Raw genomic sequence first — 12,633 nt, 5'->3', positions numbered from 1 at the left:
ACGTATTCGCAACTTAGCCGGTGGATGACTCGGTTCTTTCGCTCGTATGGCGAAAACACTTCAGATGCCGAGGCAAATTTCTTGCAGAATTTAAATTCTTAAGGTGAAAATTTACAAGGTGGAGCGTTCCCATGCCTAGGTACCACTGTACATGGCCTCATCAGTCTTTAGTTGGACTACAGAGCTTCCTAGATTGGGAATGGGAAGAAACTTCAAGTTGAACCATAATTGTCACCTGTCCCTTTAAGAAATCCCCAGACACGTGACTTGAGCTCGCGTGCCTAACCGGTATGCACATGCGCAAGAACTATTGCTGTTCCTCCGAAATGTAAACAACTTGTTCCGTTTACCGGAAGACAATTATGTACACTGTTTTCGAATTAACAGAAGCAGAAAACATAATTGATTGTTGCTTATTTGTGTTTGTTAAAGCTGTCATTCGATGAGTATAGCGTTCACGCTGGTTATTACATTTTAATACACTGATTAATTAGCTAAGCCTGGCTTATTTAGTTGTATAGCCTTAATTACTAACGTTGTTTTTACTTCTCTACTATCTGTAGAGAGTATGAAATGATATTTCCTGCTGTTCACGTAAAACGAAACCTCTCCCAGACTACAGTATGTTGTCCCCACGTTGATGAATCATCGCGCTGTGGAATTGACCGATTCACAATGCTTCGGATCGAGGAATCGACTCTCGATATTTAATCAACATATTTAACTGGTGGAGCTCCAGAACATTATTGTTATTGTTGCAGCTGATTAGTACACTGTAAGAGTATTCTTGCACACGTTTGCTGATTTAATCTTATTTTTATTATTATTATTATTATTATTTTTATTTTTTAAAAAAGCAAATTAAACATGACACAGCCAAGAAAAGTGAGTAAGATGGTTTTAAGCGTGGAGCAGTCGGAAGGAGTCGGGGCAAGAGTTCGGAGGAGCATCGGGCGAAGTGAGGTAAAATTATTGAGTCTTAAACGTAATAAAAGTCATGAATCATGATGTCATATTTTTTGTGTAAGAGTGTTTTTATTTCTTCTGTGCTTTGAATTAGCTTAGAAACCTGGATCCGTTTCTGTTGTTGGACGAGTTCTGTGTGAGTAAAGGAGCAGGATTTCCTGATCATCCTCACCGAGGCTTTGAGACGGTAACACACGGCTTCGGTTCATTTTATAGCATTACTGTACATCTGTAAAATATTTTTATTGAATAATCACATAATTACAGTGCCTTTAAATACACCAGGTGCAGGTGTTACCTGAGCACAGGTAGTGTAGAGGTCAGCCATAGCACAGGTTTATTATAAACTTAATATGTTTCAATCATTCAAGTGACAGGTAAAGAAAAGGCCAGGAAAAAAAACATTTCTAGCTTTCTCACTATGATTCAGCAGTGATGCGGTGTGTGCCTTGCTAGTGTTTTGCCACTAGAGAGCGCTGTTGTATCGCCTTGTACAACAACACGTGGTTCGTTTCGGCAGGGCACATGATTCAGCCTTCTCCATATAATAAAAGAGGTTTTGTCTGTACATTGGTCAGAACTCGCTATTTCAATGATACATTGGAGGACCAGAAACCTGTTTTAGAATTTTTTTTGACTGTCTGTCCAGACAGATTTTGTCTCATCATCACACAAAACTGGCTGGACAGAATTTAATTAAACGTTGCCAAGTCTTTACATATTTGCCTGAAGTTAAACCTGCGCTAAATTAAATACAAATGTTAAGTAGAGTTTTGGGCCAGATTAGAAACTCTAAGTTTTAACAGCGTACTGCACATGCGTCAAAATGTGGTCAAGTCTTGAATAAACCGCTGGACAGAATTTAATGAAACTTTTGCAGTAGTTAGATATCTGCCTGGAGTTTAACCGATGTTATGAACAGTTATGCACCGGATTTAATAATCTACTGTAACATAAGCTACTAATAAACCACTTGCTCGATGTAAACAAACACCTGCACCAATAGATATTAATTAGAAAAACTAACCTGAATATTTTTACTTAGATTAGTTTCATAATATTTTCACCACTGAAATGGTGAAATTGAAATGGCTGAAATGGTGGAACAGCGCTGGAGTGGTATAAGTGAATTTTAACACACTGGAGTCGTTTTAAGACAAAATGTCACTCTCTGATTAATGAACAGGGAGTGTGACCAAGGTGTAAGATACTCAACCTTACAAAAAAATCTTGTATTAATCAGTTAGCCAGAGAGTTTTACCGTAGAGAAAGACAGACATGTGCGGGCTTCAGCCTGGAATAATAACATCACTGAAGCTTTACAGGTTATTTTTAGCTTTCACCTTTTAATTATTTCTAAAAAACCCTCTATTCATGTCAACGATTATGATGGGTCCTTGTTGGTATAATTCACTTTAAAAAGAACTACATGGGAAAATTTACTTAAGTAGGCAATTTGTTGCCATCCACAGTCTGTTAGCTCTCTTCCTGTCCATTAGGACGAACAAGACCTCTGCTGACCTTCATTTTCCACAGAAACACGATAATGGCATGGGTATTGCTACAGATCAGCATCATCCTCATGCTGAAGCACTTTGTCATCATCAAACAAACAAAATTATTGGCATACTATAAGCTATGTTTCACCACCAGAGGCAGTGTATAACCACTGAGTCTGACGCACGCAATAAAAGCTGCTGTCTTTGACTAATCAATCATTTTAATTTTTTTTCTTTACAGGTTTATTTTTCTAACGCTTTTTATAGCCACTTGTTATTTCCAGTCTATCTGCAGAATATGTTCTCTTTTCTAATAATATGAATAATATAAAAAAATAATAAAAAAGTTGCTCAGCAGTATGGTATTCCCTAGTATTGATATTGAGTCACTTTTTATCCCTTACATGCTTTACTGTGGTGTCTTTACATTTTTTTTTTCACTTTCTGATTTACCTTCATAATATTTCACAGATGCTTTTAACCCGGGCCATTTACCGGCATGCTTTGTAGTTTCTATAAAAACACATGCTCTTGCTAGTTCATCGGGCCACCAGCTAAAACCCGGTTGGGGGTTAGTAAGGCATTAAAAGAAAAAAAAAACAAAAAACAAGACAAGGTTTTAAAAATAGTTCACTCAAGTGGTTGTTCAAGTGCTTGGTGAAGCAGTAGGTCTTTAGTGATTCAGCTGTTCAGACAGCCAACGGGTGTTTGGTAGACCACCTGGGTGGCAGGATGGGAAAGTATCTTGAAACATGTCTTCCTTGTGTACCATGAGGGATGGTGTTTTCTGTTGAGACTGAGAGTCAGGCACATTTTCCCAGATAACCTAGCCTTCTATTCAAATGTTCCACATTCTAGCAGGTTATTCAACTTGTACTGTCATACTACAGGATATAGGTGCCTGTCTACTCCGTTTAGTTGTATCATTTGCCTTTGCTGCTACAATACAGGAGACATATTTTTTTCTGCCTTTTATGTAAAGCAACAGTCCAAATAAAAACAAACCTTGTGCAACATCTGATATTAACCAGACTGCAGGGAGAATGTGCGTTTACTTTATGACAGTTGTATAATCAACACTTATACACAGAGCTCTCCAGTCTTATAAAATTCCGTGGATATTAATTATCAAGGCTTTAATTATTAGTACAGAAAATACTTACTCTCATTCCATTAATTTTTGTACCACTTAGTCCTGTATGCAGGGTCACAGGGGACCTGATGCCGATCTCACGAAACTTTGGGGGGGGGGGGTAACACCCTGGATGGGGTGTCAGTCCATAGCAGGACATACACACACACACACACACACACACACACACACACACACTCAAATGCTCATTCACACTACATGCAATTTGGAAATGCCAATTAGCCTAATCCTAAGGAAACCAACCAAGCCTAGGGAGAACATGCAAACTCTATGCACACAGAGACCCGAGGCGGGATTTGAACCCGGACCCTTGAGGTGCAAGGCACTGTAATAGGATTTATTGAGAGGTTTCGGAGAAAAAGATGTTGACCTTTGTTCCTGCCTCTCGCAAGTTTCGATGAGTATTAATGTATACAGGATGTTTTAGGTTTATTTTCCAATGATTTAAAAAAATTTATAGGTTCTTGGTATTGTACATTGATCTGAGCACATATTTAATTTTGAAAAGTAGCTTCTTCGTTTTAATGTCAAGTCAGGACTTATGTAAGGCTTTTTTTTTTGGTAAGTTCTACACAAACAAAATGACATGGCGCATTTCTCAGGGACTTAATTAGCAAGAAATTATTACAAGTTCTAGTATTTATTGCGCAAGTCCAGCTCTTTACAAAATATATTTTTCTTGGAAGTAGCAGTTTATGGAAAAACATAATTATCTGTTATACTGTATATTTGTTCTATTCACAGGTAACATACCTTCTAAGTGGTTCCTCAGCTCATGAGGATTTTTGTGGACATTTTGGAAAACTGGAGGCTGGCGATTTGCAGGTAGAGCACACAACCTAATTAGGATCAGTGATTACTAATGATCTGAAACCTAATCCTCTCAATTGAGATGTAATAGTGTGTTGAGAACACAGATAATCATGGCTGCCAGGCAGTTAAATTCTGGTAGTGTGTAAAAGCAATTTTGTCAACAATATAAAAAAAAAAAAAAAAAAAATTTATAAAATATTACTATACAGTCTAGTTTCTATAATATATTATGGCATCATAGAATGCACATAGACACAGGGTTGAAAAAAGTAAAAAAAAAAAAAAAAGTCATAATTGTGGGCCATTTCCTATCATTCCAATGTTGTAAAGCTGTCATTCTGTTTCAAGGCTCAGTGAGGAAATATGCCTGAAATATATCAGTAGCACAGAGAGTGTTTTTCAATGTCGGCATCCATTTCTCCTGTGCTCATTCCAGCAGCACTCGGGCCAACTGCACCACCAAAGAGTTATGAAAGCTGCTGACAGTGTTTCACTCTATAACTCAAACCACAGAGTAATGCTTGAGAACTGAGAGCATGGATGGAAATTTCCATAGTGTAACAGAGAATAAGAGTGGCAGACCCCAATTGGTGCATTAAGCTGCACCTGTAAAGCTCTAGTGGTTCATTTTAAAATAAATAAATAAAAATAAAGACCAGCTCTTCGGGTTATTGTAAAAAATTACATGCGCCCAATTTGCCGCTTTGTAGGAAGAAAGATCATGTCATGCACCTTTTTTTTGGAGATAAATTATTCTTATGTACCACTGAATATACTTAATCAACCTAATTTTTTCTCATTTTTTTTCACCCAATCAAGATGAACTGTGTGATCATTAGACACATATAATGCACTATGAAGCTTGTATCAATGATTAAAGACAATAGAACTGGTCACAGCACAGAGCTCTGTGGTACACTTTAAGTTACAGTCTGGGGGACTGAAAAATGTGTGTGTGTGTGGTGGCAGTGGATGACTGCGGGACGAGGCGTGGTTCATGCAGAGATGCCTATGTCAGATGATCCTATGCGGGGCCTTCAGCTTTGGGTGAACCTGCGAAAAGCAGATAAAATGGTGGAACCTCAGTACCAGGAACTGAAGAGCAGACAGGTTCCAAAGCCTAGCAAAGATGGTGTGACTGTGGCTGTCATTTCAGGTGAAGCCCTTGGGGTGAAGGTGAGATACTAAAATCCATAACATCTCTTAAATTGTGTGACTACTTCATAGAAGTTATAGTTTATAGTATATTAAATTTTTAGGCTTAATTTGGTTTTGGAGATCATTTCTCTAATGTCTCATTTTCAGTTGGACTTCTTGAGTGGACCTATAAATCGCAGGCGTAAGGATATCGTCAGCTAGCCCCCCATATATCAGACACAAGCAGAAAATTTGGAACAGATTTTAAGGGGGTGGAAGTAGTGTTTTAATGTGGTAAATCTCAGTCTGGGTCCCCAGGGCAGAAACGAGTGGAAGTGACCCAGGTCTCAAGCTAAATTATGTCAGTCAAGGAGCCAAATGTTGTCTGAAACCAGACATTATCACATCTGTTATAGAACATTTGTTTAAACTTTTAATAAGGGCATTGTACGTAAGTATTATTATTATTATTATACGATCATAAAAATATTGGTTATGTTGGTTTCACAGACAATAAAAACTCAGTAAAATGTGTCTATCACTATGAGACCAAGCAATTGTTTAAATGATTCAAATTCAGTAGGAAGCTACAGCGCAACCTAAATCCAAATAGGAATGTATTTTAATGTATAAAAAAATTGCATATGATGTTAGGCTGATAAAACACCAAGTACATCAAGCAGATAAATTCTAAAAATGTTACCTAGAATTTAAATATTTTGCAACAATTTATTAATATCTTATTGTTTTCTTTCTCTTTTTTAAGTCAAAAATCTACACCAGAACTCCAACACTTTATCTTGACTTCCGACTCAGTGAGGGTGCAAAACATGTGCAGCCAATACCCTTGGGTAAGATTCAGTGTGTATACACCAACTGTGGTGTTTAGTCTTGTATACCTCTCAAGCGCTGGTAATAAATACAGATCTAATGAAAGTGGTACCAGCTGTCCTCTATTCACAGGTGACTATTCAGGATGACTGTTGTACAATTTCAGCAGAGCAGTGAGATGAAAATTGAAGCTGTTAACATTGTTACTCTTCTTGAACTGCAAAATACTCCATCTAGCATGCCCCATGCACTTAAACTTTCACTTTGAATAGAGAGGACTAACATCTGACTCATATAGTTACCACTGTCAAAACAGTGTTTCTCAAAAACCAAAGTCCGTTCGAGTCATAGTGCAATTCATAGTCATGACATAGCTATGCATGTTTCCAGCTTTTAGGTCAGATAAGCATGCTTACTGATGATCATATACCTCTGAATGGCCTTTCTTACCAAAAACTACTGTTCTGCACGACAGTGTCTACATTTAGCCAAAACAGCTCTAGGGAAATAAGTAGTTGTCTTGTGTGCGGTTTTGTTTTTTTCCTGAGTACTCACGCTATGAGTGTAAGCTCCATCCTGAAAGTCATTCCAAAGCGTTCATTTAGAAAGTTCTGGGAAATCCACAATTTCCTCATTGTAGGATTTTAAATGTCCAGTAAGTTAAGACAGTTACAGAACAATTAAATGTCTTTAGAGGTTAAACTGGAAATAATTTGTAATGGCCCAAAAATTATTGGCACCCTTTGGTGCCTTTTTACAAAGTATGTTTTTATATATGCTTCATATATGTGATTTGCCAGGGGTATGAATAACTGTCAAGTCAAGCCTAAAATTATTTGTGGAAGGGTCAAGCCTAAAATTATTCAGATTTTTCGGTTAGCATTGAGGGCAGAGGGCAGTGGTCTATTCCAGTAGGTAGTACTGGAGGTAGTACTGAATAAAGGCCTGTTAGCACAGCTTGGGATTGGATTATGTGTTTCTTTTTAATAAGATGGGCACAAACCTGTGGTAATAGCCAGCAAGCTCCGGAAGTTGACTTATCTCCTTCATGACCTTAGGTCCCTGGCACAACTGCCACTGTTTTGTCAATCTGGGGTTGTACCTGACCTAAATGATAGCCCAGACACCATACACCAGCATGGGGAGAACGTGAAAATTCCAGTGCTAACCACTACACCACTATAAATCCTTGGTCAAATTCAGTGGTAAATAAAAGTTAGCTACTGTATACCTTACTGATCTAGCAGTTACTTCAGTCTGGATCATCAAACTTTGACACTTTATCGACTTCTCTAAAATCAACACAGAACCAGACTGACCCATTCCAATTACCACAGGACTCAAGTATAGCCTGAATTTCATCCTAAAACCGTTTTTTTTTGTGTGGTCTGGGAAACTGTCTGAAAATAACCACCCAGAAAGAGTCTTATTGTGGTGTTCTATGAGGTGGATATGATTGGGTTGAGGCGAAAACACATTCCGAACTTGCCAATATGTGTTCTCTGTGACAGGATGTCAACTAATAACTCACATCTTCACCTGGGACCAGCTGAGTTGTTCCACAAATTTCTCTGGTGCCAACTCCTGAGGTTAAGGTCTTGGAGTTTGAAGTTATGTTCTAGTGTCAGCAGCTGAGTTTGATGTTCTTGCATCAATAGCAAATTCCCCTGAGTTAGTAGGGCCCTTGTGTCGAGGGTTTATTACAAGTAAAGTCTTATTGAATTTCTTTTGCTTTTAGAAGTTCTGTGAGGGTGCCATCCATACAATCATTTAAAAAGGGAAAAGCATGTAGGGCCTTGCAATGTACAAAAATGTTTCTACTCATCTACTTATCCCACTTATTAATAATGTTTTTAAATGTTTGTTTAAATCATTAGACCAAGCCATCCATCTAAGGATGGTAAATATGGGTGTACATTCATTTAGTCCCCAATGACATACTGAGATGTTGTGCAAAATGCATAGTCTACCCTGACTAGCCTAAAGCAATGCCCATCTGATCTAATGGCCGGAATAGGTTCATGCCAGTTCCCTTGAATGGGAACTTGATTGACGATAATAGGCACAATGATGCTTTGGGTAGCTGTTGGAATTGTCAACTGACATTTGCACTATTCTGCACACCACCTGTGTACATTTCCTTGAATGCCCGGCCAATAGAGATAAATAATGGTTGAATATCTTATCCTGACCTAAGTGTAATTGGTCGTGCCTCCTGGAATAACTAAGTTACTTCCTCTTTTGTCTGAATTTCCTGCGGCACACGTTATACCTTTATATTTTTTTTTATAATTGCAGAGTATGGCTGGGAAAGGATGACATACAGCTGTGTTATCTGACTCTCAATTGCTCTCACTTGGTCAACTGCTAAGGGCCCATCATTTAAATGTTCAGTCAGTAAATACTCTTCAAACACTCTGATGCAGAACATATGTAGGTGGCCAGTAGTCAACAAAGTGCCCTTGACATACTGACAGTCCCCTCTGCAGGACCCTTCCACAAATAATTCTTGTGGTAATGTTAAGAAAAACAAGCTATCCTCAGAATCAGTGTCTTGGTGAGGTATATTATGCCAACTCAGTGCTATGATTTTGACCTTTACCCCCCCTGCATTTTTCAGTGCCTTGCCTTGGATACTGTATGGTATAACAGGACATCCTTGCCCAATCAGGGGCAGCCTTTGGTATGTTGGGGATTTTTAACAATTGTCCCACCTCCATCACTGGGCACTGTTCTTGGAAGTATCCAGGTTCCCTGCAATGCCATCATACTGACCCCGGCCATATTCTGGCATTCCAAACCCTGAACCCTAAATCCAATTTTCTCAATCCCTACTAGCAGCTGGGCAATTAATTGCTATGGTCTATTCTTTCATTTGCATTATGCTCTTCCACCTGCCACCACCTACAACAGGGTTTCTGAAACTGTTGGTTGAATGCGAATGGGTGGCTGTTCTTGCTAAAGTGCTGCATGAGTTGTTTTGGGATGGAAATGACTTGTTGCAGAATTGCCACCATTAACTCTTAAAACTAAAGCAGCACGACTAGGTAAAGGCAACAAATCATTGGTCAATGGCCATTAAAAAAAAAAAAAAACACAACTGCTCATATGGAAGTCCTGCCAGTGTTTAGATTGCCTTAGACATCAAACTGTGCATTTGGTTTTTCTGATACAGTATGTCATGCAGAAACACAATTACTAATTTTTTAAATGTATAAATTTCAGTGCTACGGAAATGACATTTCAAAAAATGTCGAACTCACGAAATGCGATTCTTTTTCTTTTTATTATTATTATTATTAGTCACAGAAACAACCAAAAACAAGTATAAAAACAAGTATAAAAACACATAATCTTTTGAATCTGTGCTATTTCAGTTTTTTGTTGTTTGGATAGTTAAATGAAAATATATAAATTAAATAAAATTCATTTTATCACATTTTCTAGGTTCTGCTGAAAAAAAGATGCGTCAAAATCCTGACCTCATATATATTTATTAAAACTCAATATTTTTTTTTTTAGTTTGTTGTATGTAATAGACCACTTTTGAGCTGGCAGGCAATGCCGACTTGTAAAGTCTACCAGTATATTTTAGACCTGTGGAAAACACTGACATGTGTACTCCCTAATGAGAATGAGTATTTAACAGAGAGATCTGCAGGCATAGTAATGCATTATTCAAGCTCATGACCCCATAGAGAGCTTTTTATATTCATATAATTAAAAAATGTAGGAAATCTATTGAGAGTGTATTCTGTTCTGCTGACTAGGTTGGACTGCTTTTATCTACACTCTCTCAGGAATTGTGCATACTGGTAAGTACAAACGTCCTTCAAAATGTCTATTCATGTACAGATACAAGAAACCTTTTGTGTGATATCCATAATATACAGAGTCTGTGCTTTTTTCCACAAATTTCTGCAAGTTTAAGTGTATCTTGATTTCCACTCACTCTCCTGGTCTTGGACAAAACACAGGCCCATAATGTTGTATCTACATATGATCTCTCTCCAACAGCAACAGCCCACACCCTGGCCAGAGAACAAGTTACTATGGCACTGATTGAAATGTTAATTTATTAAGGAGGTTTTTATAATTTGAAGCTATACTTTAACTCCTAACGAGAGTGTTATTGTTTACATCAGTGAGCTAAGTCTGGTTTTACATGTGCATATGTTTTCTGCGCTCTGTTTTGACTTCAGGCAGACCATGTTCATAATTCTTTTATTGGCTTCAATTTAAAAAGAAAAAAAAAAACAACTAATCTTGCATAAGAAACATTCAGCTTGGATCGCTGACAAATACAGGATGTCTTTCAGTTAATCATTATCTAATTAAAATATAATTTGATCCTCATGATTTCAGATGTTTTAATAATTTGTGTATTATTTTCATATGCATTATTATTCAATTGATATAAAAGGATACATTTGGTCTTTCGAGTATACATTATTGACTATATATTTGACATAATTGTTAGAAGGTGATAAAGATCAGGTGAAAGGGAAAGCTGCTTTGGCACTGAAGTTGTTTCAAGAAACCACCACATTACAGTTCAGTGCAAACAAGTTGAGCAGCTGTGTTTAATAATTACATCCATCATCTAAAACATGAGCATAGACATGATTCAAAGAGTGGGCTGGGCTTTCTGTAAATACTTTTCTTGCCCAGACCTTGTTTTAATCCACACATTTCGCGGAAGAGGCGTTTACCAAAGAATTGTTGGTCTTAATGCTAGTTGTTGATGGCAAGTTATGAAACAGATTTGTTTATATCCTTATTTAAATACATGGTTTCAGTGTTATACTTCCATTTATTAGGACCAGAAGGAGATCAGAAGAAAGTCGAACCTCACCACACTGTTTTTCTTGATGATGGTGACTGTATAATCGTGGAAAATAAGGTGCATACAGTACACAATAGAATTTTCTTTCATTGAAATGACGCTGCATTGTAATAAAATAACAAATTTTTTAACCTTTGTTGGTTTTGCTGTTACCAGGCAGTTGAGGAGGCCCACTTTGTGTTGATTGCTGGAGAACCCATCAAGGAACCAGTGGTGCAGCATGGTACAGTCTTTGGATTTAAAGAAAAAATAATGGCATTCGTGTGTATGCCATGGTTTTCACACAGAATGCAATCACAGAATCAGTTAATTACAAAATATCATTTATGTTTAGCATGCATTCCAGGATTTTAAATTTAAAAAGAAACAATAATTATGAAGTTAAAGGACATAATTTACTTTGAATGTAACATTGTTGGCATCGAAAGTATTTTCATTTATATTTGTCAGCTATTTAAATAATTTATTAAATCATATAGCTAATTACAGTATATCATTGCATTTTTAGTTTATGTCCATGAGAAACCACAAAAAAATCTTACAAAACAGACTCAGATAAATTACTTTTTTTTAAATAAAAATACAAAAATTTATAAAAAAAATCTTTTTATTTACCAATAGGTCTGAGCACAAATGGAATTCGGACATTAACACATAAATTCGGCCAGCAACACATTTAAAGAAATACAGGAACACAACTGAACAGTAGAAAGATGCCACAAACGTGTTTTAAGTTATTTACACCAAAATAAGCGCATCATTACATGGCAGAGTATCAGTGATTACTGTATCTATGTTGTAATTGTTTAATCGTTATATGGTTCAACAGGTAGAAATGTAAATGCAATTTAAGTTCATGCTTTTCGGTAGTCACTGTTATATTTCAAATCCAGTGTAGTGATGTTGAACAAAAGTTTGCTCGGTTAACAGATTGATGTGTAATATGCTGTATCTCTCCACTTTAGGCCCATTTGTCATGAACTCTGATGAGGAGATACAGCAAACCATTACTGACTACAGGACATGCACTAATGGATTTGAGAGAGCAAAACACTGGCAATCAAAAATACGTGGATCAATGTAAATGTTTGTGTAAAAAAATGTGTTGAATTTTTACACGTTAATGGAAAAACTTTATTTTTAAATCTAATATATAAGCTACATTTATTATTATTTACTATGGTAATTTTCTTCACACTAAACACCAGTGATTGTTATTGCTGACAGAAATCCTTTTATTTACTTGCAAGATCATAGATAATAGTTTCCACTGAAGTGATTAGAGTGAAGTTGTAAGGTTTATACATAACTACTTCCAATTACAAACCATTAAAGAGTATTGAAACAACCTCCAGTTGTCGTCTTGTATTTTGAAACTCATTTTTGGC

At 36.8% G+C, this 12,633-nt stretch overlaps 1 protein-coding gene across 4 annotated transcripts; it reads left to right on the top strand.

The window, feature by feature from the left end:
* Positions 1-297: 297 nt before the first annotated feature.
* Positions 298-12,593, top strand: pir (pirin). 4 transcript variants are annotated; one of them, XM_053492355.1, is made up of 10 exons: positions 298-717; positions 857-963; positions 1,061-1,153; positions 4,363-4,443; positions 5,401-5,607; positions 6,335-6,419; positions 10,170-10,214; positions 11,220-11,302; positions 11,402-11,468; positions 12,211-12,593. In XM_053492355.1, the coding sequence occupies exons 2-10, from the start codon at positions 868-870 to the stop codon at positions 12,327-12,329; spliced, it is 876 nt and encodes a 291-aa protein (XP_053348330.1). In that variant the 5' UTR covers positions 298-717; positions 857-867; the 3' UTR covers positions 12,330-12,593. The 4 variants fall into 4 exon arrangements, with proteins under 4 accessions (XP_053348330.1, XP_053348331.1, XP_053348329.1 ...); XM_053492356.1 differs by having other exon boundaries at positions 298-775; positions 858-963; XM_053492357.1 differs by having other exon boundaries at positions 299-463; positions 564-963.
* Positions 12,594-12,633: the final 40 nt, after the last annotated feature.

Source organism: Clarias gariepinus, chromosome 3 (assembly GCF_024256425.1).
Source record: "Clarias gariepinus isolate MV-2021 ecotype Netherlands chromosome 3, CGAR_prim_01v2, whole genome shotgun sequence".
Classification (NCBI taxonomy): domain Eukaryota; kingdom Metazoa; phylum Chordata; class Actinopteri; order Siluriformes; family Clariidae; genus Clarias; species Clarias gariepinus.
The sequence above is the reverse complement of the archived record's forward strand: the minus strand, read 5'-3'. Positions and strand labels throughout refer to the sequence as shown.

Coding starts and splice junctions, on each gene's coding strand:
- pir (XM_053492355.1), top strand. CDS start 868: ATGACACAGCCAAGAAAAGTGAGTAAGATGGTTTTAAGCGTGGAGCAG. Junction 964..1,060: donor GGAGCATCGGGCGAAGTGAG/GTAAAATTATTG, acceptor GCTTTGAATTAG/CTTAGAAACCTGGATCCGTT. Junction 11,469..12,210: donor GGAACCAGTGGTGCAGCATG/GTACAGTCTTTG, acceptor TCTCCACTTTAG/GCCCATTTGTCATGAACTCT.